General features: G+C 34.8%; 1 protein-coding gene across 5 annotated transcripts in view; it reads left to right on the top strand.

Annotated features, from left to right (window-relative positions):
• The window catches only part of Magi2 (membrane associated guanylate kinase, WW and PDZ domain containing 2), a 1,275,072-nt gene that overhangs the window by 807,985 nt on the left and 451,638 nt on the right, over positions 1-15,449 (top strand). For all 5 annotated transcript variants that reach the window (XM_048786215.1, XM_048786214.1, XM_048786217.1 and 2 more), the window contains exon 4: positions 13,392-13,607. In XM_048786215.1, coding sequence (XP_048642172.1) covers positions 13,392-13,607 — 216 coding nt within the window. The remainder of the gene's footprint in view (positions 1-13,391; positions 13,608-15,449) is intronic.

Below are 15,449 nucleotides of genomic sequence, written 5' to 3'. Positions count from 1 at the left end.
GCTCCCAATTCATTTTGTAGCAGTTGCCGAACAACTGTCTATGGATAATAACTTTTAGTCACTACCAGTTTAGGCCAGATTGGAGCCAATGGCCTTTAGGTCAAAAGTTCCATATTCGATTTCCAGTCCCTGGAGTCATGAAAGGCCCTTGTTGAAAGATTTGTAATTCATGGATTTCAGCATGCTGATTCTAGCCCAAAGCACAGATTGCATCTCAAAACTCATAGTCACACTTAGGCTATTCATTGTTCATGTCATGAAACCCTTACATTGGTGTAAGAATTTACTTTTGGTTTCTTTCCTTTCCTAAGCCGTGATTTAAGTGCTTAATAGGAAACTTACATGAATAATTATCTACCTTAGTTGGTAGTAATGGATTCCTAGTATTTCTAGATAAAGACATAAACTAAAAAGCTGATGGTTGATATCCTTAATCAATATTCATTTTTTGTGAAATTTCCACATATGGCATAGCTTTCTATTCTGAACATAAGAAGATTATTGGGGTAAATTAGTGGAGACATGGGAAACACTGTGGAAGAAAATTTTAACTGTTCTTATCTTTACATCACTGTAATAGTGACCTGAAGTAATGGGAAGGAAACAGTGGGTCAGACCTGGTGTTTTCATTTACCATTCTTTCCCTGTGAGGTAATCATCTAAATTAATAAAGATTTGCCCTTTTATAGGGAGGAGAGAACATGATCCAAATGGCCTCATAAAAGGAAATTGCTGAATGAAGTCATTACTCTAATTAGCGTTTATGTCCCCAATGTTAACAGTATACCTTTTTAGAAAATGATGTTTAATACATTCCAGCCTACCACATTGAGTAGTGGTTGTAACTTGGGTGCCAATTTTCATTGTCATTTCAATTTCAATTTAGACAGATCTGCTAATAGTGTCATGGTATGTGACAGATTCCTCTCATGGTGCCATTACTAAGCTGGGTTGACTAGTTAGTTGTTTGCTGTGATAAAGTAAACCATCAAACCTTATTCATGCCTGCTCAAAGTTCCTTTTCCTCTCTATGTTTAGGTAAAGAATACTCTTATTTAGCTGCTGGATCACTTTGAATAATGATGCTTCTTTTCCTCTTCCTGAAGATGTTGTTATACATCTAGATCACATCTCATTATTTTCAAACTGGAGAAGACTTTTCATGTTCTCTAGTTGAATGTTTTGTTAAAATTTGTTCATGGGATTATCAATTTGGTCTTGGGAAATTATTTTGTTTTCCCAAGGTTTTTGCTTTTTTCTATGTCTTCAGTTTTAATAATATCAGATATGTGCTTAGGATTGACTCACATCTCTCTATCTCTATGTCTCTATCTCTATCTCTACCTCTATCTCTCTATCTCACATACGCACCCAGGCACACTTCTTATCCATTCTCCAAACCATCTTCCTGCTCTCTTAGACCTCTCCAACCTATTTTCCACAGAGCAACATGAATAAATAACATTTAAAAACCTTCAATAAAATAATGTTACTCCCCTATCTAATACGTCATCCAAATTCCTTTGCTTGGCTGACAAGACTGCACAATCTGCTTCCTGTCTTTCCAGGGTCAGATCCTACCCTCTCTTCCTTACTCACAATGTTTCAGTCATGTTGACTTTCATCAGTTCTTGTATATACCAGCCTTTTCCTTTCCCAGGGACTTCATCATGCTTTCTATTCTTTGGGCTGTAATGTTTTTCTGGCTTTTCATACAGTGGGTACATTTTCATCTTTTTCATCTTAATTTAAATAGCATCTCCTCAGATAGGCCTTTCTAACCCACACTGTGTAAAGTAATTCTCTCTTTTTATTCTCTTATATTGCACTAGTTACGTCCTTTATTTATCTTACTCATTCACCTGATTAATTTTTAATGCGTTTCTCTTCTGAATTCAGTTCCTTGAAGACAATAGGTTTATCTAAATTGGTTATTTGCTGGGAAGATTTTAAGTGCTCAGTTAATGAAAGGACAGCTATGACTGCAAAATTTTGAGAGGCAATTGGTTACTACATAGGTTGATAACCTGTAGCTTGTGGACCAAATCCACTCACTATTTTTGTGCAGCTAGGAGATAAGAATGGCACTGACCATGTGCCAATGTTGTTCTAGAGGCTGGGAAACAGACCTAAATGATAAGTGACTCCTTTTGAGAAGCTAAAATTTAGAGCTATTCAGACATTAAACAAATACTTCCAATAAAATGGAAGGGCTGTAAGAAGAAATATAAATAAACTGTCATAGAGCCACCAATTGGTGCCTGAATGCTTGTGAAGAACTTTTCTCAAGAGTTTTCTTTTGGAAATTAAGATTGATAGGAATATCTAATGTTTCTGAGTGGGGGGATGACCATCCTTTAACCTGGGCTTACTAAATCACAGCATCTTTTATTTTAAAAATATCATGAGTATTAGGAGAAAATTTAGGATAATGGTCTATTCCCAAGAGAAAGAGGAGGTCATCATGAAAAAGCTTACCATTCTTCACGTGCAAGCAGCTAATCTTGTTTCTAACTAAACAATATTCCGTATTTTTGTTTTCTTCCCTTGATATCAGAGTATCATTGTAAATCCTGTAACCATCACCTCTCACTAGCCCAAGCCACCATCATTACCCCACTGCAGTAGACCTCTCATTGGCCTCTGGACTTTCCCTCTTGTTGCCTCCAATCCATTCTACATTCTGGCAAGCTATTTTAAAAACAAATTTGCATGCTTTTAAAAACCTACAGTGGTTTTTCATTGTTGTTGTTTTGTTTTGTTTTCTGAGGGAAACTGACCCATATTTTTAGCAAAGTCTAGTAGGCACCGTATTATCTCAAGCTTAAATGCTTCCCCCATGTTCTGGCTCCAGCCACATATTCTTCGTCTATTTCTTCCAAGGGTTAGGGCTCCAGATTCAAGGATTTGCAGATTTGCTCCCTCAGACTTCTTCCCTCCTGCATCCCCTAGGCCTAATCTTTCTTCACTTCACTTACTTTTCTAAGCTCAGTTTAGACACTTGGGTCTGGGGAAGCTGTTCCTTCCCTGACTCCACCAGGTCCCCAGAATTAGAAGCAGAAAATACACAGACCACACTGGAAACAGAGCACCCTCCTCCCCTCCTCCCCTTTATTTTTAATTTCGTTTCATTATTTTTTTCATGCACATATTTATTCCTTTAGTTCTCTTCTCTCATCAATTCAATAAATTTTCTATAATAAATTTTTATTCCTGAGTTTCATAACTTACTACAGAATTAGAGGATGTCATAAAAGGCAAAGCTACAGTGTGAAAATCTGAGGAACAGGGGAGCCCTCTGCAATAAAATATGATTGAAGAACTAATGGTTATTTTCTAGAGCCTAAGGTATGAAGTACCACTAGTTCTGACAGAGTTTATCATGAGGTTGAATTTCCCAGGTAGTGAGTAAAGGGGATTCAGGGCAGGAATCTGGACTATTTGAGATTTGCTAGCTTCATGCAGACAGATCCTTTGTTTAGAAATCCAAAACCCTTGTCTTGTTCAGCTTTCTGGGTTGGTTGTTGTTTTTCTGGCTTATGGATTAGTACTACTTACATCTAAATTGCTACTAACTATAGCCATACTCTAACCATGTAGGACTTATGTTTCTAAATGTCTCACAGATCACAAGATAATCACAGTGAAAACATTGCCTCTAAAATAAAAAGGAGGAAATTTTAAGGTGCCACATAGACTAAAATTTAAAGTTGGAATGTCTCATATACAGCCTTCCACAAAGTAATCATAGTTCACACCCTATGGGAGACATACTTGTAACTAATTCATCAACAGAGATGGAGATAAAGACTTGGAAAAAAATATAAAAAGTCTGAAACTACAACCACTTTTCTAGAAGAGTGCATGCAAATAGCAGAAACATACAGAAAAATGACTGTTGTTCGTGTTTATACCAAGAAAGCAAATGAGTCCAGCTTCTCAAGTAATTGAAATTACTGCCTTCAATGTACAGTTATTCTCTATTTATTGCCAATTTAGAACTTTATAATATGATGACAAAGAATTATAACCTGTTGCAATTATCTTTTTTTAAATTAATGTATTTATTGGTTCTGGGGATTGAATTCAGGAACACTCTTCTTCTGAGTAATATCCCCAGTCACTTTACTTTACTTTACTCAAATTGCTAAAGTTGTCCAAGCTGGCCTCAAATTCATGATTCTCCTGCCTCAGATGCCCTAGTAGCTGGGATTACAGATATGTGTCATCATTCCTGGTGCCATTACATTTTTAAAAAAATTTTCATTATCTAATTTTGGAATAAGAAATACTTTAGATATATGATCCTATCTATAATTTCATAAATGAGGAAAACAAGGTTCACAAGAATTTAATATGTAATCTAAAGTCTATGGGGAGATTAGTGGTAACCTTTGCAATAGGACTCTAAATCCTCTCTGCACAGAGTACCAGGCTTGGGAAAAATCTAGCAAACAAATTCTCCAAGTAGAAATAATGTTCTTTTTTATTATTTTTTCCCAGAACTTTATTAGCAACTGAGGATTAGAGATTTGATATTTGGCAAATTTCTTAGTCTTTAACCAACAATCAAATTAAGATTCATCAAAAATTTCCCTGGGTACACTACTTGCATAGCAGTGACAAAAGAAAGTTTTAGAGGTCTCCTAATATTGCAGTAATTTTTCTTAGTATCATAGTTAATAATTCCATTGGGAGAATGAAGTTTTATGACAAGCCATAAATGTTGTTTGAGAAACATAATATTGTCCTTGAAAGGTTCAGTTTCCTTTATCAATTTTTGAAGAAGTAAATTTAATTAAGATGACTATCATAAGAATCTGCTAAGCTTTGTGATTATAAATTCATTGAAATTTCACTTCTACTTTCTTATTTACTCATCCATGAAGAGACTTTCTTTTAATCATCTGCTCACTAGACACTTAAAAACCTTAAACAATTATTAATTATGTTAATAACAAATGTAAGTCCACTGAAAAAGCCAGACTTATCAATTTGTTACTAACTGGGATTATAAGTTATTTTTTCTGAATACTGGTTTCCAAAAACATGTACATGGACATTTTGCATGGGTTCCCTGAGAGACTAGAGTCTTCTATCCACCCTACTAGGTACCTGACTAGGCAGGATGACACCTGTACTGTGATTTGAGGAGCACTATAGATTCTTTCGAAAAATATATTCCCCCACTAGTTGACTAGTTGCTTTCCATATTCTATGATTAACATGTTGGATTACCATCTGCAATCCTGTTGAAATATAAACATTATTGTAGGATCTACTAAGCCATTTATATAGTCATTTATATCATAGTTCAAAATAGCTTATTGATGGTAACTCACTAACTTAGCAAGACCCAAAGGAAATTGAAAATGGTACACATATAATGTATGGAAGAAGAAGAAAACTGGAATTGTTAGAAGTGTGATATGGGAAAGTAGATTAGTGAGAGGAGGGTGTGAGGCACTGGGTATTGAACACTATGGAGTCTAACTTGAGAATGTGATACTGAGGTGATCCATAAAGGAGAAAAATAAGAATATGAATTTCTGCTTCTGTTCTATTGCCACAAGTCAGCAATTCCTCTACTTCTGAGTTATGACTAATTATAAAGTCCCAATACTCCTCACACAAGTCCATACTTACATTTTTTTTACTTGAAACATTCATTTATATTTAACCTTCTAACCTAGATCTTGATAATAAAGTTAAAAGTAAATTTTTTCAAGTTTAGATAAAGTGACAAAATGTATGATCAGGAAGCAGGTGAAAAAGTGTCACTAAGAAATGGACATCTGTTAGATGCTTATTATTTCACATATATTCAGTGTCGCAAAGCAATCCAACAAGAGAAATATCATTGACATAATGTCATCTAAAACCATAAATGTATTTTGCTATTTACTTAATTTTTTCAGTCATTTTAAAACGGATTTTAATTCATCATTTATGAGAAAATGAGTTAATCAGGTGATTATAGAGTAAACTAACATGTTACTTGAATTATCTAAGGATAATTATCTAAGGCCATTCTATCCAGTACCATAGCTCCTACTTTCATGTGGCTATTGAACATATGAAAGAGGTCTTGTCCAAATCAAAATATGTTGCAAGTATAAGCTATACACTGAATTTCAAGATTAGATATGATAAAAGTAAATTATTGCACTAGTAATTTTATGTTGATTATATTGAGAAATAATAAAGTGTTGGATAAAGCAAAATATTATTAAAATTACTTTCAACTTTTTCAATGTAGGTAATTAGAAAATTTTGAATTACATGTGTGGCTCATATCTGTGCTCACATTATTTTTTCTAGACAATGCTTCTCTAAAGAATTTAATATTATTTTTAAAAATTCAATATTATTTAAATGTGATGTGCTTTTGATAAATGTGATATACTTTAAATTGGGTTTTTAAATTTCTTATGTCATTATAATTATAAATGTTCAAATGCGTTATTTTAAAAGAAGATGTATATTTGACATTGAAAAATCAAATGTGACTTCTTTCTGTTCTCTTGAGGATTTCCTTGCATAATTTCTTTATGTATGTTATTTGGTGGAAATGGGAACTGTTCTGAACTCTTCTGATAATGCATGAAGAGTAGTCACTGCAGGGCAGAGTGTCTGATTTCCTCTAAATGAATGAACCACCTAATTTAGCCAGCCCATGGACTATTAGATTTAGCAATGATTGTCCTGTGCCTGTGCACATTAGCTAACATGTCTAAGGGGATGTTCTGTCAAAAGGACCACTAAGCTTCAAAACTGCTAGTCAAATTGAACTATCTGCATGACTTTCTGTTGAGTATGGATGTGTAAAGTGAGACAGTAAAATTTAGAATTATGTCCTTGGGGACAAACTATTGTAAAATCAGCATTAACATAATTTAAAATTCTTAGGTTGAGTTTCTTACAGAATAATTCAATTTCATGTATAAGAAAATAGAAATATTTACACTTTTGTACAATTGTGCACATTTTGAAAGTTACAGTTAACAAGAATTTTTTTAAGATCCAATTGTATATTGTTTGATATAAATATCCTCCACAAAGTATTATTTTGGTGTTTTCCCTATTTCTGGCTCATGCAAGATTAATGCTTTTTACCACAAGAGAAAAAGACCTTATCTTTTGAGGTTAGGGAGTTTCTACATCTTGGTTTTAAGCTACTAACTATATATGACATGATGAGGAAATGACATGTTGGTTTTTTTTTTTTTTCCAGACCCAAATTTAAGCATCAGAATTGCTTACTAAAATAACTTCAAAAATCAGTTGACAAAAGCATTCTAAAGCAAGAATTTGTATCTGATTTTCTCTGAGGGAATGCAATTTTAGAAAAATATAATATTTGCTGGGTTATATTTACTCTAGTACTTATAAAATTTCTAGTTTACTAAATGTAGCCATCTGACTGTAATTCTTGCCACGTCTGACATGAGTTAGAATGAAGTTTGGTGCTGGTTTCAACTATTACTACCTCTTGTTTAAATGTTAAACATGTCCTTAAGTATGAATTTAGTTAGGATCCTCTCGTTTTATATCCATTTCTACTACTATAAATCTAAATATCTGGTTGTGGATTCAAATGATTGTTTACTTATGATCTGGCAGGTTTTCTAATAAAATTGGTTATGATTGGATGGGAAACTGCCTTCTCCATTTAATGTCAGAGTCAAATTGTACAGGTGCCATTAAGAAGGCCAACTATCAAACCGTTTGCTTCATTTATGGTCAGATTCTGAGTCACTTAAATTTTGCTACACATCATTCCCACCATGAGGATCTGTCCTTAAAGCTCTCTGCAGATTCTGGGATGGGTGTGTTGTGGGCAAGCCCCTGCCATTCCTGCAGGTGTTCATCTTTCTTCTAGTGAATCCAATTCAAAGTGATCAATTCCCTAGTAGTATTTTTATTTTTAATGGCTATGGGACAGGTTTTAAATAAATTCATTTTTTCCTCATTCCTAAAGTTAATTTGTAGTGTCTTTCCTACTCTTTGTCATAATATCAGAATTTTTTAAAAAAGAATATGATGCATCGCAGGAAAAACTCTTTTTGCTATTTGTTACTATTCAACAAAACCTGAGGGTCCAAAGAAGGGACAGTTTAAAATTCATTTAGGTGGTTTCCTATTCCTTTTTCACTCCAAGCCTCATGGTTAAAATCAATATGTGTAGACCCTATGGAAGACAAAAACATGGTTTAAAAATTCTCTCAGACTAAGACTTCTGTGGTAAATTGTTTTTTTGTTTGTTTGTTTTGTTTTGTTGGGTTTTTTAGTGGGGGGTGCTAGAGATTGAACCCTAGGGCACTTAACCACTGAGCCACATCCCCAGCCCTTTTTTTTTCATACATATTTTTTATTTTGAGACCTACATATAAAAAGTTGAAAGTAATTTTAGCTACATTGAAAAAGTTATAAGTAATTTTTCACTAAATTGCTGACACTGACTTCAAATTTGTGATCCTCCTGCCTCTGCCTCCTGAGCCACTGGAATTACAGGCATGCATTGCCACACCCAGTTTGTTTATTTTTCCAGGCGTGGGAAGCAATGGAGTAAGGAAGAAGGAAATTAGGTTTTCTTCTTCTTTCCTTGATGGTCTTCTAGTACAGTATGTGAAGAAGTTATTAGAATCTTGCTCTCATCTCCTTCTGATGGGCTGGAATGGATCTTCCTAAAAGAGAGCAAGGGATTAGATTTTCCAAGGGCAGCTTTAGATGGGTTGAGTTCATAACGGTGTCATCGATTTTAGTTCCTCTCCCTTTGCAATGAATGAGTAGGTCACTGTCCAGTGTAAATGGGCACTTATTAAATGTTTTTATTTTTATAAAATAAATTGTTGACATTTTATGGAATATTCTTTTTACTCAAATTTATAAGAGCTTTTCCATTTTTATAATATTAGAAATAAGTGCATTCACCCTGTTATACTTTCTTATAGCCACATCTTTATGAAAAAAGTATTCATGCATAAGTGCTTAGCTGAAGAATAAATTGGACTCCTCAAATAATTGTCACTTTAATTTTCCAGTCATTGATGAAAAATAAGGCTGTGTAAGTTGACAGATTATCCCAACATGACAGAAATAAGTAGATAATTTTATGTATCATTTTAAGATCATAGTAAGTTAGTAGAATTTGATTTTAAAGTCGAATGACACTGCTGATGTATATATAGGTCATTCTTTACAAACATATTCAGTGAAGGTTTAGAAAAACTTATTTCTTCCTACCTCCTCTTCAAAATGTGCACATTGCTTACTCTTGGAAGAGGAAAGAGACAAAAATCATCCGAAATTTTCCTGTAGTATGATTTGGCAGCAAGATTGCCTTTCCCTTTAGAAACTGATACATTTGTGCTCATTGATTGGGGCTTGGAATGAAGTCTTTTAGCATGAGTTATGGGCAAGATGCATGTGTCACACTCTCCTACTCCCCCCTCTTAAACAGGTCTAGACTTTCCACTTGCTTCATGTATAGTATTGAGAAAGTTTAATTTCCCAGGGTCCATATCTTCTTAACTGCAGAGGCAGAATGACTTCATACTGTCTGGTGATGAATAAATGGCAAAAGTAGTCACCATATCTTGAGCATCTGCTGTGATCCAGTCATGCCATTTATCCTCTCATCGTCATTAACCTTTATAGCAACACTGTGGCGTAAGAGGAATGCTAATTCACATTTGGTACAAGAGTGCATATGGAAAATGCCCATTACACCATCCAGCTCAGTAAATTGTAGTTCTGGGAATAATATTAATAATAGTTATTGTCACTTTTTAAAAATATTATTATTATTTACAAGGTGGGGTCTCACTACGTTGTCCAAGCTGGTCTTGAACTCCTGGACTCATGTGATCCTCCCGCCTCAGCCTCCTGAGTGCTGGCACTGCAGGCTTGTACTACCTTGCCCAGTTTATCGTTGCTTTTGTTACTGTTGTCATTTTACAGCTGCACTCCTGTTTTATTTAGCAAAATTGATTTAAGGATATTAAGAGGAAGCGAGATTAAGGAACACAAACTCAGGTTTTTTCCATCAAGATCAATGCTGTTCACCATCACATTATTTTGTTGGGGGTAGGGAGGTGGGGGGTGGTTTGCTTGTTTTTTGAGACTTCTGCATTCACTAAATCCTGACACTATGCATAGGATCACTTTATTCTTAGTGGGACAATATTTTCAAATTATATTTTAAAACAGTTTGATATTTGAAAACATGCTGATATGATTTTTAAAAGCACTTTTTATTCTTGTATATGAAGCTATATACACTTTAAGAGTAATTTCACTGGCTTACATACTTGTTGGCTTGGCTGATTCTTCTGCTGTTTCTCTGAGTGTTCCTTATGCAATAGGATAAAAATCTTGCTTTGGTATAACAGATTATTCCCCCATGAAATGTATTTCTCTCTGTAGTAACTGTATGGATTGTTTCTGTACCACTTTTAAACTACTATTCTTGCTAATGAAGATAATCTAATGTCTTACCTAATGATTCAAACAATTCATACAATTTTACATACAAAAAATTAATCTTTTAGTTTCATGAATAGAGTTGTGGAAAAAGACTATTACTATATAAATTGGCACATGATACCAATAGGTATAATTACTTAATAAAATTCATCAGGACCTGTTATTTAATATTTAGCTTAGTCTATGGTATGCATTTACTTCTAATTTAAAAAAAATTATTTACTTTTGGGAATTTTTTTCTTTTTCTTTCTTTCTTTTTTTGGTACTGTTGATTGAGCCCAGGGGCACTTTGCCACTGAGCCACATCTGCAGCTCAGTAAATTGTGGTGGAAGACATGGGATCTGATTTTTTCCACAGAACTAAACTTCAAGCAGTTTTCTTAACCTCAGTAGAGCTCGGTTTATCTATAAAAGGGGAATAGCAATAACTGTTAAAGTCACTTGTGTTCTGGGCTTTAAACAACCAAAACATAATCCACTTAAGTTAAACACAAGAGTGATGTGCTGAAGAGATAAGAGATGGCTTTCTTTTATTTTTGAGACAGGGTCTCACTAAATTGTTGAGGCTGGCTTCAAACTTACAGTTCACCTGCCTAAGCCTTTCCAATCACTGGGATTGCATATATGCACCTTCACGCCAGTTCCTTCAGGGAAATTTAAAACTTAAAACACAAATGAATTAAGAAACACTGAAGTGTGATCTGTTTTTCTTAGAAATATGTATATTTAAAGGCATTAAAGATTCAGAATACTATTAAAATTATATCATTTATTGAGATGTATGAGGGTTATTTACTAGTTTTTACATTATGTTTATTAGATAAGTATATATTAAGATTCCACAGAAAGCAGAGCAGTGTACTGAGAACTTTGCTAGCCCTTAGGAATGCTGACATATAATAGTTCATTAACTTCTTGGAGCAGCTAGTGATTTCTGTTTGGCTCAGAATTTGACTGTTACATATAAGGATTTGATGCATGTGAAATTCTCCAAATCAAAATAAAAAGTAACTTTTAGCAAAATGTACACTGTCCACTTTGCAGAGTCTATAATGGAGCAAAAAAACCCACTAACACATGCATTTATAAGAACCACTTTACAAAGTAAAAATCTTTCCTTACATTACTCTTACAACTGTGAATATCTAAAAAAATGAGCAAGAACACTGGTAGCATGGCCATTCTTCAGGATATTTGCTCACTTCATGCCAGCATGAGGTCACACTGCCATTAAAAACATTGCACTTTTACAGTTTACAAGCTCTTCCTCATGCATTCTGACTTCATCTCGATAACAACCAAGTGAGGAAGGCAAGTGGAGTGGAATGTTGTTATTTCTGCCTGCCCAGCATCCCAAAGCCCTTTCCCTGTGGGGAGATCCCACAGATGAAATTTGTGGAAAATAAAATGGGCTCTGCCTCCGTCTCCTGAGACTTAACAGCCATCGCCTATCTTCTCAGCACATCACTCTTGTGTGTAACCTAAGTGGAATATGTTTTGGTTGTTTACAATCCAGAACACAAGTGACTTTAACAGTTATTGCTATTCCCCTTTTATAGATAGCGAATCTGAGCCCTACTGAGGTTAAGTAAACTACTTGAAGTTTAGTTCTGTAGAAAAGCCTAGATCCTACATCTTCCAGTTCAGGGTTGTTTCTTTCACGGCACTTTGCTTTCCCAGATATCATCAATGACCTCTCCAGAAATCGAGGTGTGTTCCGTCTTCCTCTATATCTCCTTGATGCAGTGTTCAATACATTTCCTGTTTCAATGCTTATCTGTATGACGTCAAATTTGATTTTCTACACCAGACTGTTGAATACCTTGGGAAAAAAAAAGATTTTTTTTATACTCCCTGTTTTCCCACAAACACATCCTGGAGTACCTGGGTGCAGAGTCAGTAGTAATAAAGATTTTAATGAGTGAGCAGATGAGTGCATAAATTACTCAGTTAACCAAGAAGAACAACATGGGCTTGAAGTTGATGTTAAAAGTATGAGATTCATTTTTACAAAAAGATACCACTGTTCTTTATCAATCAAAATTTTACAATATTTTAAATAAGTGATTTGTCTTGAACATATAAAGGCAAATCCCATGCTTATTTATGTGCCAGGTTGTTATTACAGAGATAAATAAGAATTAGTCTCTCTTTTAAGTCTCCCAGACTGATTGGGAAAACAAATGATTCCATATCTCAGATAACAGAGCTATGGGAACAAGCTGTGGTGATATGGAGAATGATTAGAGCCTCAGGACTGTCAGCAGCCACAGGAACCACACACCTGGCATGAAGCTACAGCTCTGAGTAGGGTACTGCACATATCAAGGCCAACAGCCACAGCTCCTTGGAAGCCGCAGAAAAGCACAAGGTGCTTTACATCTCTAAAACAGTGTGGGACTTTAAAAAAAAAAAAAAGTCACGTGGACTCTTTCCTTTTTTAAGGGACACAATACCTTTATTATTTTATTATATTATATTTATTTTTATGTGGTGCTAAAGCTGGAACCTGGTGCCTCAGAATGCTAGGCAAACGCTCTACCACTGAGCCATAACCCCAGCCCCTACATGGACTCTTAGCCTAATTATCATTAAAAGTTTATACTCAAGTCTTGTCATCAAAATCACTTGAATAATTTTGAAATTAACTGTACCACTTGGGAATAATGCATGAGACTATATTTTGTTTCAATACACAGATGATAAAATAGATCTATGTCTTTATGCATTAAAGCCCAATATAGTAGAAACAACAAAGGACATAAAACCACATACATGTATGTGTCCGCCCATATATATATTAGAATGGATCAAAATCTGTCAATATGATTTCCATTTTTGTACAAGTTTATGCAAGCGGTTGGAAAAAAACTCACTCCAGAATGTTTGGATATCATTTGCAGACAATTACTACGGTACCCCAAAGCCTCCTGCTGAACCAGCACCATTATTATTAAATGTAACAGACCAGATACTTCCGGGAGCCACTCCAAGTGCCGAAGGAAAACGGAAGAGAAATAAGTCAGTGAGCAACATGGAGAAAGCAAGTATAGAGCCTCCTGAGGAGGAGGAGGAGGAAAGGCCTGTGGTCAACGGAAACGGAGTCGCAGTAACGCCAGGTTGGTCATTCGTATTCTTCATAAATTCATCACTTTTTCATTTTAGGTGTGGGTATTATATATTGTTGAATCTGTGTGTGTTCAGGTGTTAATATACTGCAATTATCTTTAAAGGGGGAAGATGATATTTTTTTGAGAGACGTGTTTATTTTTTATTTTTGTGATGTGATGTATATTTTATTTTGATTGTTTTCATTAGTGCATTATAATTATACATAATAATGGAGTTCATTGTGACATATTCATGCATCCACATAACATAGTTTGCTCCATTTCATTCCCCAGTACATCCCCTTTCCCTCCTGGCTTTCCTTCTGGTGATCCCGTTCAGCTGCTCTGCTGTTCTCCCTTCTATTTTTTTAAAAAAATTTTAAGTTGTAGATGCACACAGTACCTTTATTTTATATATTTATTTATATGTGGTGCTAAGAATCAAATCCAGGGCCTCACACATGCTAGGCAAGTGCTCTACACTGAGTCTCAACCCCAGTCCCTTTCCTTCTATTTTTGTGACATCGATTTTTTTTTACATGACAGTATAATGCATTTATGCACTTTGATATATCATACATAGATGGGATATAATTTCTCATTTTTCTGAGTGTACGTGTTGTAGAATCACATTGGTCATGCAGTCACATATATACATAAAGTAATAATGTCTGTTTTGTCCTACTATCCTTCCTATCCCCACATTTCCTCCCTACCCCTCCCTTTACTTCCCTCTACCTAATCTAAGGTAACTCTGTTCTTCTCTAACTCCCCCCTTTATTGTGAATTAGCATCCACATATTAGAGAAAACATTAGACCTTTGGTGTTTGGGGATTGGCTTATTTCACTTAGTATGATATTATTTAACTCCATCCATTTCCTGGCAAAATGCCATAATTTCATTCTTCTTTAAAGCTGAGTAATATTTCATTGAATAAATATACCACATTTTCTTTATCCATTCGTCTATTTCAGGACACCTAGGTTGGTTCCATAGTTTAGCTATTGTGAATTGAGCTGCTATAAACATTGATGTGGCTGCATTACTATAGTATGCTGATTTTAAGTCCTTTGGGTATAAACCAAGGAGTGCAATAACTGGGTCAAACGTGGTTCCATTCCAAGTTTTCTGAGGAATCTCCATAATGCTTTCCATAGTGATTGTACCAATTTTCAGTTGCACCAGCAATATAAGAGTGCACCATTTTCCCCACATCCTCACCAACATTTTTTATTGTCTGTATTTTTGATGATTGCCATTCTGATTGGATTGAGATGAAATCTTAAGAGTAGTTTTGATTTGCATTTCTCTGATTGCTAGAGATGTTGAACACTTTTTTATGTATTTATTGATTGATTATATTTCTTCTTCTGTGAGGTATCTGTTCAGTTCCTTAGCCCATTAATTGATTGGGTCATTTGTTTTTTTGGTGTTAAGTTTTTTGAGTTCTTTATATACCCTAGAGATTAATGCTTTATGGGAGGTGCATGTGGTGAATATTTTCTCCCAATCTGTAGGCTCTCTCCTCACATTATTGATTTTTTCCTTTGCTGAGAAAAATCTTTTTAATTTGAATCTATCTCATTTATTGATTCTTTTTTTAAAATATTTTATTAGTTGTTGATGGACCTTTATTTATTTATATGTTGTGCTGAGAATGGAACCCAGTGTCTCACACAAGCTAGGCAAGCACTCTACCACTGAGCCACAACCCCAGGCCCTCATTTATTGATTCTTGATTTTACTTCTTGAACTTTAGGGTCTTGTTAAGGAAGTCAGATCCTAGGCTGACATGGTGAAGATTTGGGCATACTTTTTCTTCTATTAGGCTCAGGGTCTCTGTTCTAGT

The sequence above is a fragment of the Marmota marmota genome, unplaced genomic scaffold (genome assembly GCF_001458135.2).
Source record: "Marmota marmota marmota unplaced genomic scaffold, marMar, whole genome shotgun sequence".
Lineage (NCBI taxonomy): Eukaryota > Metazoa > Chordata > Mammalia > Rodentia > Sciuridae > Marmota > Marmota marmota.
The sequence above is the reverse complement of the archived record's forward strand: the minus strand, read 5'-3'. Positions and strand labels throughout refer to the sequence as shown.